The sequence below is a fragment of the Somniosus microcephalus genome, chromosome 6 (genome assembly GCF_052327205.1).
Source record: "Somniosus microcephalus isolate GS21.2 chromosome 6, FLI_Smic_1.0, whole genome shotgun sequence".
NCBI classification, from domain to species: Eukaryota; Metazoa; Chordata; class Chondrichthyes; order Squaliformes; family Somniosidae; genus Somniosus; species Somniosus microcephalus.
The window spans coordinates 7,035,951-7,050,790 of NC_140992.1; the positions used below are offsets into that span (position 1 = coordinate 7,035,951).

At 48.8% G+C, this 14,840-nt stretch overlaps 1 protein-coding gene across 3 annotated transcripts in view; it reads left to right on the top strand.

The window, feature by feature from the left end:
* Positions 1 to 14,840, top strand: part of LOC147115411 (polyhomeotic-like protein 3) — a 113,447-nt gene that overhangs the window by 40,222 nt on the left and 58,385 nt on the right. For all 3 annotated transcript variants that reach the window (XM_085989660.1, XM_085989662.1, XM_085989661.1), the window contains one exon: positions 10,494 to 10,652. In XM_085989660.1, coding sequence (XP_085845786.1) covers positions 10,494 to 10,652 — 159 coding nt within the window. The remainder of the gene's footprint in view (positions 1 to 10,493; positions 10,653 to 14,840) is intronic.

The following is a 14,840-nucleotide window of genomic DNA, read 5'->3' on the forward strand; positions in this document are numbered from 1 at the left end:
GGCACTTGATGACCGTGCTACTGGTCATGTCGGGGCAGGGGAAGGCAAAGGGGAAACGGGAGTACTCATCAACGATGTTGAGGAAGTACACATTACGGTCAGAGGACGGGAGGGGCCCCTTAAAGTCGATGCTCAGGCGCTCGAAGGGGCGGGTGGCCTTGATCAGGCTTGCTCGGTTTACCACAGACCCTCCTTGTTACCTCCTCCTTTCCTCCAAATTGCATTTAAACAGTACTTGGCTATGAGTACTTGAAGTGCTGTAACCTACAGGGCTACGGACCAAGAGCTAGAAAGTGGGATTAAGCTGGATAGCTCTTTTTCAGTCAGCACAGACACAATGGGTCGAATGGCCTCCTTCTGTGGCATAAGCTTCTATAATTTTATGGTCGCGGTGAGTGAGGCGGTGCCGGGGGGTGGGGGGGCGGTGGGGGGTCATTCTGTGATAATCTAAACCAAGACAAACCTAAACATCAAAGGGCCGCTTTACCGTGGTGGGACTTCCACCTGCTGGTTTGACCAGATGTTGGCTCCGTGTCCAATCCCGGAGGGTGGAGTCATTTGAATATTCGGCACCCGCCTGTACAGGAGCAGAGAGGCGCAAAGCCCGCTGTGCCGGCGGAATCTCAGCGCAGCACCCTGCCTCTCCGGTGAGGGTAGCCCAAGACCCGTATTGGACCGAAGAGAAGATGAAAAGTTTTCTTTGGGCCTGCATCTCTCACGAATCATAAAAATTACATATTGGGATGCAGTATCTGAGTAATTTGAGCCATGACGTGGTGGGTGTGGCGAGCTCGGGAGGAACAGGGACTTTGGACCTGTGGTTCCCAAAGCTCTCCACCACTGGGGGTTTTCCTCGCCTCATGTTTGGGTCTGTTGTAGACTCATTGATAGAGATTGATCGCTGCGATTAGTCAACAACTCCATTATTGTTGGATCATGCGACTTCCAGGATCGGAGAAGGCGAACTAGATGGACCTCGGTCTGTTTTTCCCTCTAGAAATTCCTGTCTTCCCGTTGGGGAGGGTGATGAGGATGATTCCAGGACTTGGGGCTCCAAGTTGTGAACTGAGACTCGGGAGAACTCACTGGAGAAAGGAAAATTGGAAAGGGACACGATACAAGATTTTTTTTTAATGTGTAGCGAGGAATGGATAATGGAATCTCCGTGGAACTGTTCCCACACCACCGCCATGACTCCGGAGGACGTGTAGCGGGAATCCCCTTTACGTCTGTAAGCTTGTGTAAATTCTGAGCCCCGGTTATCTAACTGTAGAGAAACACAAAATCAGCGCAAATCGAGGCTTCGCGATCTTTTGCACAAGTTTATAAAACATCGTGCTAGAAGCAGGCCCCGCCCCCAAAACTGGTCACGCCCTCGGTGAATTAATCACCATTAGAAAGAAAAGAGAGAGACTTGCATTTCTATAGCGCCTATCACGACCACCAGACATCCCAAAGCGCTCTACAGCCAATGAAGTACTTTTTGAAGTGTAGTCACTGTTTTAATGTAGGAAATGTGGCAGCCAATTTGCGCGCAGCAAGCTCCCACAAACAGCAATGTGATAATGACCGGATAATCTGATTCCGTGATGTTGGTTGAGGGATAAATATTGGCCAGGACACCGGGGAGAACTCCCCAGCTCTTCTTCGAAATAGTGCCATGGGATCTTTAATGTCCACCTGGGCAGACGGGGCCTCGGTGTAGAACATAAGAAATAGGAGCAGGAATAGGCCATTCGGCCCCTCGACCCTGCTCCGCCATTCAGTAAGATCATGGCTGATCTTCCACCTCAACTCCACTTTCCTGCACTATCCGCCACAGAAGTGCCAGGCAATGACTATCTCCAACAAGCGAGAGTCTAACTACCTCCACTTGACATTCAAAGGCATTACCATCGCCGAATCCCCCACTCTCAACATCCTGGGGGTCACCATTAACCAGAAACTTAACTGGACCAGCCACACAAATACCGTGGCAACAAGAGTAGGTCAGAGGCTGGGTATTCTGCGGTGAGTGTCTCACTTCCTGACTCCCCAAAGCCTTTCCACCATCTACAAGGCACAAGTCAGGAGTGTGATGGAATATTCTCCACTGGCCTGGATGTGTGCAGCTCCAACAACACTCAAGAAGCTTGACACCATCCAGGACAAAGCACCCCATCCACCACCTTCAACATTCACTCCCTCCACCACCGGCATACCTTGGCTGCAGTGTGTACCATCTACAAGATGCACTTCAGCAGCTCGCCAAGGCTCCTTCGGCAGCACCTCCCAAACCCGTGACCTCTACCACCTAGAAAGACAAGGGCAGCAGGCGCATGGGAACACCATCACCTCCAAGTTCTCCTCCAAGTCACACACCATCCTGACTTGGAAATATATCGGCCGTTCCTTCATCGTCGCTGAGTCACAATCCTGGAACTCCCTCCCTAACAGCACTGTGGGAGCACCTTCACCACACGGACTGCAGCGGTTCAAGATGGCGTCTCACCACCACCTTCTCAAGGGTAGCTAGGGATGGGCAATAAATGCTGGCCTTGCCAGCGATGCCCTGATCCCATAAACAAATAAAAAAAAAAAATTTTTTTTTTTAAATCCCAATTTCCCTTGATATCCAAAATCTATCGATCTGTGTCTTGAATCTACTCAACAACTGAGCCTCCACAGCCCTCTGGGGCAGAGAATTCCAAAGATTCACCACCCTCTGAGTGAAGACATTTCTCCTCATCTCGGTCCTAAATGGCCGACCCCTTATTCTGAGACTGTGACCCCTGGTTCTAGACTCCCCAGCCAGGGGAAACATCCTCCCTGTATCTACCCTGTCAAGCCCTGTAAGAATTTTGTATGTTTCAATGAGATCACCTCTCATTCTTCTAAACTCTGGAGAATATAGGCCTAGTCTACTCAATCTCTCCTCATAGGACAATCCCCCCATCCCAGGAACCAGTCTGGTGAACCTTCGTTGCACTCCCTCTATGGCAAGTATATCCTTCCTTAGGTAAGGAGACCAAAACTGTACACAGTACTCCAGGTGTGGTCGCACCAGGGCCCTATATAATTGCAGTAAGACATCTTTACTCTTTTATACTCAAATCATCTTGGTATAAAGGCCAACATACCATTTGCTTTCTTAATTGCCTGCTGTACCTGCATGTTAACTTTCAGTGATTCATGTACAAAGACACCCAGGTCCCTCTGAACACTGACATTTCTCACCATTTAAAAAATACTCTGCTTTTCTATTTTTCCTACCAAAGTGGATAATTTCACATTTCTCCACATTATATTCCATTTGCCATGTTCTTGCCCACTCACTTAGCCTGTCTATATCCCCTTGAAGACTCTTTGCATCCTCCTCACAACTTACAATTCCCACCTAGAACAAATATGTAGACAAATTTCTGAGAAGTGCAAAAACTATAGGCCAGTAATAGTAGGGGATTTCAACTACCCCAATATTAACTGGGATACAATTAGTGTGAAGGGTATAGAGGGTGCGGAATTCCAGAATTGTATCCAGGAGAACTTTCTTAGCCAGTATGTAGCAAGCCCAACAAGGGAGGGGGCGATTCTGGACTTAGTTTTAGGGAATGAAACTGGGCAGGTAGAAGGCGTATCAGTGGGGGAGCATTTTGGTGCTAATGACCATAATTCAGTTAGATTTAAGGTAGTTATGGAAAAGGACAAGGATAGACCAGGAATAAAAATTCTAAATTGGGGGAAAAGCAAATTTTGCTAAGCTAAGAGGGGATTAGCCATAGTGGACTGGAAACAGCTACTTGAAGGTAAATCAGTGTCAGAGCAGTGGGAGGCATTCAAGGAGGAGGTCCGGAGGGTTCTGACCAAATATGTGCCCTTAAAGAAAAAAGGTGGGACTAACAAATCTAGAGCCCCCTGGATGTCTAGGGACATACAGGGTAGGATAAAGAAAAAAAGGGAGGCGTATGACAGATACCGAGGGCTAAATACTCCAGAATCTTTAGAGGAGTACACAAAGTGCAAGGGTGCAATTAAAAAGGATATTCGGAAAGCAAAGAGAGAGCATGAAAAATTCTTGGCAAGCAAAATCAAAGAAAACCCAAAGATGTTTTATAAATATATTAAGAGTAAGAGGATAGCTAAAGAAAGGGTAGGGCCTAGTAGAGATCATGAGGGTAATGTGTGTGTGGAGGCGGGAGACGTCGGTAGGGTTCTTAATGAATACTTTGCGTCTGTTTTCACAAAGGAGAGGAGCGAAGCAGACATTGCTATCGGGGGAAGGAGTGTGAAATATTAGATGAAATAAACATAGTGAGAGAGGAAGTATTAAGGGGTTTAGCAGCTTTAAAAGTTTATAAATCCCCATGCCCGGATGAAATGTATCCCAGGCTGTTAAGCGAAGCAAAAGAGGAAATAGCAGAGGCCCTGACCATCATTTTCCAATCTTCTCTGGCTTCAGGTGTGGAGCCGGAGGACTGCTAATGTGGTACCCTTGTTTAAAAAGGGAGAAAAGGATAGACCGAGTAATTACAGGCCAGTCAGCCTAACCTCGGTGGTGGGAAAATTATTGGAAAGAATTCTGAAGGACAGGATGAATCTTCATTCAGAAAGACACGGATTAATCAAGGATAGTCAGCATGGATTTGTTAAGGGAAGGTTGTGTCTGACTAACTTGATTGAATTTTTTGAGGAGGTAACAAGGAGGGTAGATAAGGGTAGTGCATTTGTTGTAGTGTATATGGACTTTAGCAAGGCTTTTGATAGGGTTCCACATGGCAGACTGGTCACGGAGTTAAAAGCCCATGGGATCCAGGGCAAAGTGTCAAGTTGGATTCAAAACTGGCTCGGAGACAGGAAGCAGAGGGTAATGGTTGACGGGTGTTTTTGTGACTGGAAGGTTGTTTCCAGTGGGGTTCCGCAGGGCTCAGTACTAGGTCCCTTGTTTTTTGTGGTATATATCAATGATCTAGACTTGAATATAGGGGGTATGATTAAGAAGTTTGCAGATGATACTAAAATCGGCTGTGTGGTTGATACTGAAGAAGGAAGCTGTAGACTGCAGGAAGATATCAATAAATTGGTCAGGTGGGCAGAACAGTGGCAAATGGAATTCAATCCGGAGAAGTGTGAAGTAATGCATTTGGGGAGGGCTAACAAGGAAAGGGAATACACATTAAATGGTAGGACACCTGAGTAGTGTAGAGGAACAAAGGGACCTTGGAGTGCATGTCCACAGGTCCCTGAAGGTAGCAGGCCAGGTAGATAAGGTGGTTTAGTAGGCATACGGAATGCTTGCCTTTCTTAGCCGTGGCATAGAATACAAGAGCAGGGGGTTATGCTTCAACTGTATAAAACACTAGTTAGGCCTCAGCTAGAGTACTGCGTGCAGTTCTGGTCACCACATTACAGGAAAGATGTGATTGCACTAGAGAGGGTACAGAGGAGATTTACAAGGATGTTGCCAGTAGTAGAGAATCTTAGCTATGAGGAAAGACTGGATAGGCTGGGTCTGTTTTCCTTGGAACAGAGGAGGCTGAGGGGAGACCTTTATTGAGGTGTATAAAATTATGAGGGGCATAGATAAAGTGGATAGAAAGGACCCATCTCCCTTAGCAGAGGGGTCAAAAACCAGGGGGCACAGATTTAAAGTAATTGGGGGAAGGTTTAGAGAGGATTTGAGGGGAAATTTCTTCACCCAGAGGGTTGTGGGGGTCTGGAACTCACTGCCTGAAAGGGTGGTAGAGGCAAGAACCCTAACCACATTTAAAAAGTACAGGAAATTATTTTTTATCCGGCACCGACGGGACCGGCATGGTGCCGGTTGATCAAAAAGTCCGGATTACAGAGAGGTATACTTAGCAAGGTACGAGAGCCCCGTACACGGCCACAGATCCAGGAGTCCCTGTTGCACGGCCGCAGGTGCAGGAACCCCGGTTACACGGCCACAGGTGCAGGAACCCCGGTTACACGGCCACAGGTGCAGGAGCCCCGGTTACACGGACACAGGTGCAGGAGCCCCGGTTGCACGGCCACAGATCCAGGAGTCCCTGTTGCACGGCCACAGATCCAGGAGTCCCTGTTGCACGGCCACAGATCCAGGAGTCCCTGTTGCACGGCCACAGATCCAGGAACCCCGGTTACACGGCCACTAATATATAGTAAAACTTACCTGAACCTACTCCTGAATTTTGCCGGTTGAGAGAGCTTTCTGGATATTTAGGTGCCGGTTAAAAGAGAGTTTGCTGTACTTGGATATGCACTTGGGATGCTGTAACCTGCAGGGCTACGGACCAAGAGCTGGGAAGTGGGACTAGGCTTGATAGCTCTTTGTTGGCCGGCATGGACACGATGGGCCGAAATGGCCTCCTTCCGTGCTGTAACCTTCTATGATTCTAGCTTTGTATCATCAGCAAACTTGGATATATTACATTTGGTCCCCTCATCCAAATCATTGATGTAAATTGTGAATAGCTGAGGCCCAAGCACTGATCCTTGCGGTACCCCACTAGTTACAGCCTGCCAACCTGAAAATGACCTGTTTATTCCTACTCTCTGTTTTCTGTCAGTTAACCAATCCTCAATCCATGCTAGTATATTACCCCCAATCCCATGAGCCCTAATTTTGTTTAATAACCTCTTGTGTGGCACCTCATCGAATGCCTTCTGAAAATCCAAATACACCACATCCACTGGTTCCCCCTTATCTCTTTAACGTCTCATCCAAAAGACGGCACCTCCGACAGTGGGGAGAGACTGGACAGGCTGGGGTTGTTTTCCTTAGAGCAGAGAAGGCTGAGGGGGGACCTGATTGAGGTGTACAAAATTATGAGGGGCATAGATAGGGTAGATAGAAAGGAACTTTTCCCCTTAGTAGAGGGCTCAGTAACCAGGGGGCATAGTTTCAAGGTAAGGGGCAGGAGGTTTAGAGGGGATTTGAGGAAAACGTTTTTCACCCAGAGGGTGGTTGGAATCTGGAACTCACTGCCTGAAAGGGTGGTAGAGGCAGGAACCCTCACAACATTCAAGAAGCATTTAGATGAGCACTTGAAACACCATAGCATACAAGGCTATGGACCAAGTGCCGGAAAATGGGATTCGAATAGACGGGGCTTGATGGCCGGCGCGGACATGATGGGCTGAAGAGCCTTTTTCTGTGCTGTATGAATCTATGACTAGTGCAGCACTCCCTCAGTACTGCACTGGGAGCATCAGCCTGGATTTTTGTGCTCAAGTCTCTGGAGTGGGGACTTGAACCCACGATCTTCTGACTCAGAGGTGAGGGTGCTGCCCAATGAGCCACAGCTGGACACCGTTGGGAGTTTCCGCTAATTGCGCCCATTTGCGGGCCTTCGAGGGGGCTCCAAAAATTAAGCTGGTTCTTTTGGGTGCAAGGATTCCAATAGGAACATTTTAAAAGCTTTTGAATATTTAAAAAAAATTTTACTGAGAAACTAACTGCTGTATCCCAGTGTTTCCTTAAAGCTGTGCGGCCGGGCTGCGCTCCAGGGGTCCCGTGCAGCCGGTGAGCTGACTTTCAAGTTGAAAAAACCGTGCGTGTGCGGACTTTTGAATGGGTTGCGTAGCTCGTTAAAGGGCCGCGCGGCCCAAAAACAGTTTTGGGGAATATTGACTGTACCCCAAGATAACTAGGCAGTAGATTGATATATTTAAAAAAAATAATAATTAAGTAATTTAAAATCGGGTCACTCACAGGTGGTGGATTAGGCACTGTGATTAAAAATTATGATTTTTTGTGATAATCCCATTTTCAGCCGTATTAATCGAACTGCACCAGGCTGCATGGAATATACAGGAAACTTTGTGCTATCCGGCACCGACGGGACCGAGCTGTTGCCGTCCCATCAAAACTGCCGGACAAACCAGTGCTAATGTTGAAACATACGGAGATTTTGAGCTCCGTATCTGGCAACAAACCCAGCTTCTAAACAGTCGACCGTACCTTGCAAGCGTCTCTGTAGCTTAGCAACAGCTTCAGCGAGACCTTGCAGAGCCTGACTGGTTGAAAAAAAGCAACGAAAAGAAAAAAAACCTAACGAAACGGCTCCTGATTTTTGCCGGTGGCTCGAGCATTCTGGACAGTTAACCTCCGGATAAACCAAAGTTTCCTGTATTTTGAAGTGGTTTTTTTTAGTTATGTTTTACAGCGCTGCCCGATTTACGCTGGTTCACGGCGGATTTTACGTTCAGCGATATGCAAATGAGTTTGAGCACAATTTGTGCCGGGATCACCGACTGCGCCAGAGCGGAAACTCTACCGGTGTTCCCGCACGGCGCTCTGCAGCTCCCGCGCAGCCGGCTCACGCTTTTAAATAGGAAAAGCCGCGGTATTTTGAATGGGCCGGGCGGCCCCTTAAAGGGACCGCGCACCCCAAAGAATTAGCAGCAATATTGAACTCTGCCTCGGTATGTTTCTGAAGCTTGCACTGAGCTTGGTGGGGAGGGGATTCAGGAGGGCCTCACGATTAGGGTAGCGACCGGGTGGTCTTCACTTTCCTTATGGGGCCCAGGGGAGCGCTCCTACTCTTCCTGGTCCCACAAGGAAGCGTAAAAAATAGAAAATTCACGTACCTTTATTGGGCCTCTTACGAACCTGGCTCCTCCAGGTTGGCCTGGTTGCTCCTCGCAACGGCCCCCCCCACCCAGGCCTCGAGCTAAAATTGCAGTCAGGCCCCGACGGCAGCATGTTGGGTGTTGGAGGGCTGATTGGCCACGGCAGGGGTCAGTAGCCCGATGCTGCCTTTGGCCAAGGCCCACCCATGAACATTTTCAGCAGGGGCGGGAGTAGTCATGGTGAGAAGCCTGGATATTCGTCTTCCTTCGCCGAGGGGATAGTCGGGATGTCCTGCTGCCTGGATCAGATGATTTAGACCAGGAACCGAATCTGTGTCCATGTGGTGTATACACCTACCGAGCCATGGGGGCTGGGGTGAGGCGGAGTGAGAAAGAACAAACTTACATTTATACAACGCTTTTCACGATCTCAGGACGTCCCAAAGCGCTTTACAGCCAGTGAAGTACTTGGAAGTGTAGTCACTGTTGTAATGTAGGAAACTCGGTGGCCAATTTGCGCACAGCAAGCTCCCACAAATAATGTGATAATGATGAGATAAGATGTGGATTGAGGGATTCAATATTGCCCAGGACACTGGGGAGAACTTCCTGCTCTTTTACAAATAGTGCCATAAAAGAAAGACTTGCATTTCTATAGCATCTTTCACGACCACCGGATTAAGTACTTTTTGAAGTGTAGTCACTGTTGTAATGTAGGAAACGCAGCAGCCAATTTGCGCACAGCAAGCTCCCACAAACAGCAATGAGATAATGACCAGATAATCTGTTTTAGTGATGTTGTCTGAGGGATAAATATTGGTCAGGACACCGGGGATAACTCCCCTGCTCTTCTTCGAAATAGTGGAATCTTTTACATCCACCTGAGAGAGCAGACGGGGCCTTGGTTTAACGTCTCATCCGAAAGACGGCACCTCTGACCGTGCAGCACTCCCTCAGCACTTCACTGGAGTGTCAGCCTGGATTTTTGTGCTCAAGTACTTTAAGTCTCTAGAACTTGAACTGGTGCTCTTCTGACTCCGAGGTGCCAGTGCGACCAACTGAGCCAAGGCTGATGTACAAGGTCCATGTTGGGGGTGGGGGAGTGTTGAGAAAGGGGGAGACGGACAACATTCTGTAATGCTCTAACATTCAACATCCTGTAATTCTGGCCTCTTGGGCATCCCTGATTCTAATCGCTCCACCATTGGTGGCCGTGCCTTCAGCTGCCTGGATAAATAAGCTCAGGAATTTCCTCCCTAAACCTCTCTGCCTCGCTACCTCTCGCTCCTCCTTTTAAGCCTCTCCTTAAAACCTGTATCTTTGACCAAGCTTTTGTCCACCTGTCCTAATATCTCCCGATGTGGCTCGGTGTCAAATGTTTTGTTTTATAATACTCCTGTGCAGCGCCTTGGGACGTTTTACTACGTTAAAGGCGCTATATAAATACAGCCTTCAGGATTCGACATCGAGTTCAACAATTTCAGACTGTAACCTCTGCCCCATCCTTTCCATTTTTTTTTCTCTCTCTCACATGGCCGCTGTCGATCATTCTGCCATCGCCATTTACACGTCATCTAGAGCCATCTTTTGTTTCTTAACCTGTCCCATTACCATCTCCTTTTGCCTCGCACCATCATCCCTTTTGTCAGTTAACCTCTCCTGTCTTCCATCCTATCAAAGACCTTCCCTTTTGTTCTTTCCTCCCCTCCCCACTTTCCCTGCCCCTACACTTGCTTAAAAACCTGTTCCATCTCCAGCTTTTTCCAGTTCTGACGAAGGGTCATCGACCTGAAACGTTAACTCTGTTTCTCTCTCCACAGATGCTGCCCGACCTGCTGAGTATCTCCAGCATTTTCTGTTTTTATTATCTGTATAAGTACAACGTGTTGTTGTTGCTGTATTGACTGTGTCTTTTCATGCCTGATGTATCCTGTCCACTGCAGGTCATCCAGCAAGCTTTGCACCGACAGCCCAGCACCGCAGCCCAGTATCTGCAGCAGATGTATGCCGCACAGCAGCAGCACCTAATGCTGCAGACCGCAGCTCTCCAGCAGCAGCACTTGAGCAGCACCCAGCTGCAGAGCCTGGCAGCTGTCCAACAGGTGAGACGTCGGCGCTTCAAAGGTCAAGGAGCAATACCATAGAAAGAGCTAGATTGGCCGGGAAGAGCAAAATAAACGTTATTCTGGGCGGAGATGGCCTGAAGTCTTCGACAGCCAACCGAGTCGGAAACTTCACACTTTGCACCAGCCTCTCACATACATTCCCTTAGTCGGTCAGGCGTATGTTATCAGTGTTTGAGTATAGTCAAGGCTGAAATCGATAGGTTTTTTGGACTCGTGGGGAAATCGAGGGATATGCGGATCGGGCAGGAAAATGGAGTTGAGGTTGAAGAATATCCTGTTCGGGGAAGGAAATCTGCTGTCCTTACCAGGTCTGGGCCTATATGTGACCTCCGAACCACAGCAATGTGGTTGACTCTTAACTGCCCTCTGAAATGGCCCAGCAAGCCTCTCAGTTGTATAAGGCGGCTCACCACCACCTTCTCGAGGGCAATTAGGGTTGGGCAATAAATGCTGGCCTTGCCAGCGACGCCCACAACCCGAGAACAAATAAATAAAAAACAGTACCTGCGCGCGTCGGGTCTTGATTCCATCACTCTCCATGTCACCTCAGGGTGAGGGATTCGTTTATGGGATGTAGGCATCGCTGGCGAGGCCAGCATTTATTGCCCATCCCTAATTGCCCTTGAGAAGGTGGTGCTCTTGAACCGCTGCAGTCCGAGTGGTGAAGGTACTCCCACAGTGCTGTTAGGGAGGGAGTTCCAGGATTTTGACCCAGCGACGATGAAGGATCGGCCGAGATATTTCCAAGTCAGGCTGTTGTGTGACTTGGAGGGGACCATGCAGGTGATGGTGTTCCCATGTGTCTGCTGCCCTTGTCCTTCTAGGTGGAAGAGGACTGCCTCACCCTTGACCTTCCTCTCTCACATCTACTCCATTACCGAGTCTGCTCTCTTCCGTTTCCGCCCACTCTTTCCCCCCACTGCCACCTGAAGCGTCGTCCATGCTTTTATCACTTTGATGCTCGACAGCTGCAATCTCTCCGCGTATCAGCCCTCTAAACATAGCAACTCGTTAAAAACACCGCAACCCATGCCGCCCACCTGCAAAAGACCCGGGCTCCCACTGCTATCCGCCTGCCCTCTCCAAGCTCTACCAGCTCCCCTTAAATTCCTCCACCACCTTGCCCCGACGTAGCTTAGTGACCTTCTCCAGCCTTTCCCGCGCGCCCTCTGCTCCACCCGCGCGCCCTCTGCTCCACCCGCGCGCCCTCTGCTCCACCCCCGCGCCCTCTGCTCCACACCCGCGCTCTGCTCCACCCTTGCTGACATGCTGGTTCAACGACTACCCTCCTGTCCTCTGGAGCTCCATTCCAAGATTGCTTCGCCATGCCACCTCTTTCCCTGCTTTAAAAATCCTCCCCTACGGCCCTTCTCTTTAACTAGCCATTGGACTCCGCCCCCCCCCCCCCCCTTTGTGTTTTCCCATATTTCCCTCCTGCTTGGCGTCCACTGTTTCTGATTCTCAGTGTAAAACACTTAGAGCGACAACTTTAATTTCACCTCAAGTAGAGAAGAAGGTTGTTTCAATCACTTTCGGACCAGAGTAAATTTAAACATTAAAATAAATATTATTATAGGAGAAAGAGAATGGTGAAAAAGAGAGAATAGCAGGAGGTAAAGGACAACAAGGTGAGCAGAATTCAAGTATTTTAATGTTTCAATCATATTACATTGCATAGAATTTACAGAAACAGGCCATTCAGCCCAACAGGCCTGTGCTGGTGTTTATGATCCACACGGGCCTCCTCCCATTATTTATTTCAGCTCACCCCATCAACATGTCCTTCTATTCCATTATCCCTCATGTACATATCACAAAGCAGGTACAGATGAGGAAAGCCATTTGAACCTCCACCAGAAAGAAATCGACATCATCCAGCTGTTTCTTAAACGATTTCCGAGGTTTTGCCTCCACTGCCCCACCCAGAAATCCGTTCCATAAGAAATAGGAGCAGGAGTCGGCCACACGGCCCCTCGAGCCTGCTCCGCCACACGGCCCCTCGAGCCCGCTCCGCCACACGGCCCCTCGAGCCCGCTCCGTCACACGGCCCCTCGAGCCCGCTCCGTCACACGGCCCCTCGAGCCCGCTCCGCCACACGGCCCCTCGAGCCCGCTCCGCCACACGGCCCCTCGAGCCCGCTCCGCCACACGGCCCCTCGAGCCCGCTCCGCCACACGGCCCCTCGAGCCTGCTCCGCCACACGGCCCCTCGAGCCTGCTCCGCCACACGGCCCCTCGAGCCTGCTCCGCCACACGGCCCCTCGAGCCTGCTCCGCCATTCAACAAGATCATGGCTGATCATCGACCTCAGCTCCACTTTCCCGCCCGATCCCCATATCCCTTGAATTCCCCCTAGATTCCAAAAATCCATCGATCTTAGTCTTGAATATACTCAATGATTCAGCATCCACAGCCCCCTAGGGTAGAGAATTCCAAAGATTCACCGCCAATGTTCTCTTTAAGCTACGCGGCCACACAGCTCCCGGGTACCGGCTCACCGGCTTTTAAATAGGGAGAACCGCGCATGCGTGGTATTTTACAGGGGCTGCGCTCCCAAAAAATGAAAGGGAACATTGTTCACCACCCTCTGAGGGAAGAAATTCCTTCTCATCTCAGTCCCAAATGACCGACCCCTTATCCTGAGACTATGCCCCCTACTTCTAGACTCTACATGTCTTGATCACTCATAGCGTGAAGAGGAATTTCTTTTGTCAATTTGAACCAGCAATTTTTTATCCTACTGTTACAGTTTAATTTGAGGTATGGTGTGGAGATGCCGGAGTTGGACTGGGGTGGACAAATGTAAGAAGTCACACAACACCAGGTTATAGTCCAACAGCTTTATTTGAAATCACAAGCTTTTGGAGCGCTGCTCCTTCGTCAGGTGAAGTGGAGAAATGCATAAAGGCACAGCTTATATAGTCAGAGAATCATGTCAGATCTGACATGATTCTCTGACTATATAAGCTGTGTTTTTATGCATTTTTCCACTTCACCTGACGAAGGAGCAGCGCTCCGAAAGCTTGTGATTTCAAATAAAGCTGTTGGACTATAACCTGGTGTTGTGTGACTTCTTTAATTTGAGGTAGTAATCCTAACTTAGCTTTCTTATACGATTTACTGTTCTATATAGCAGCAGGTTGGCACCTCATATTAGCTGCCAGTTCAATAGTTTACGGTTAATGGCCCTGAAATTGTGGTCGGAGGCTTCCCGCGGGCGAATGCCTCTGATCCGCAAGAAAGGTACGCACCTACCTGGTGCCTCCGTATCTTCGGACTCTTGCGATCCTGGGCTGCGCAACTTGCCAAGGCTTCTTCGGCAGCACCTCCCAAACCCCCCTCCTCTACCACCTAGAAGGACAAGGGCAGCAGGTGAATGGGAACACCACCACCTCCAAGTCACACACCATCCCGACTTGGAAATATATCGCCGTTCCTCCATCGTCGCTGGGTCAAAATCCTGGAACTCCCTCCCTAACAGCACTGTGGGAGCACCTTCACCACACGGACTGCAGCGGTTCAAGAAGGCGGCTCACCACCACCTTCTCAAGGGCGACTGGGGATGGGCAATAAATGCCAGCCTTGCCAGCGATGCCCACCTCCCGTGAACTAATTTTTAAAAAGGCCCACATATCCTGGGGGCGCACGAAGTTCGCAAGCGTCCCTGGGATCACATGGGCCGGCCCAACCAATTGGAAAGGGGGATTCCCATTATGCTCCTGGGGATTCCATTTACGCATGAAATCCCCATAAGCTTAAGGGGAATGAGATTTAAAAAAAAAAACACTTTCACACAACCTAAATAAAAATAAATCACCACATGTTTAAAATTAATTAAAATACAATTTAGTTAAACATTTAAAACAAAGACTTAATTTGTTTGAAAAATAAATGTAAACATTTTTAAAGGGGCCAAAAATAACCTGAACTAATTTTAAAAAATTTTGAATGCTTAAATGATTTTTAAAGAAATGTAATTTTATTGTTTATTTAAACCCTTACGCTGGTAAAAGAAGGCCATACGCCTGTTTCTACCAGGCGTAAGAGTTACACGGGCATTTGCTGGGCAGTCGTTGGGCAAATAGCACAACTCTCCATCCGCGAATGTCCTTTTCCCGGGGAAGCGGAGGCTCTGTCGAGCTGAATCTTGACAGATCGCAAGTTCT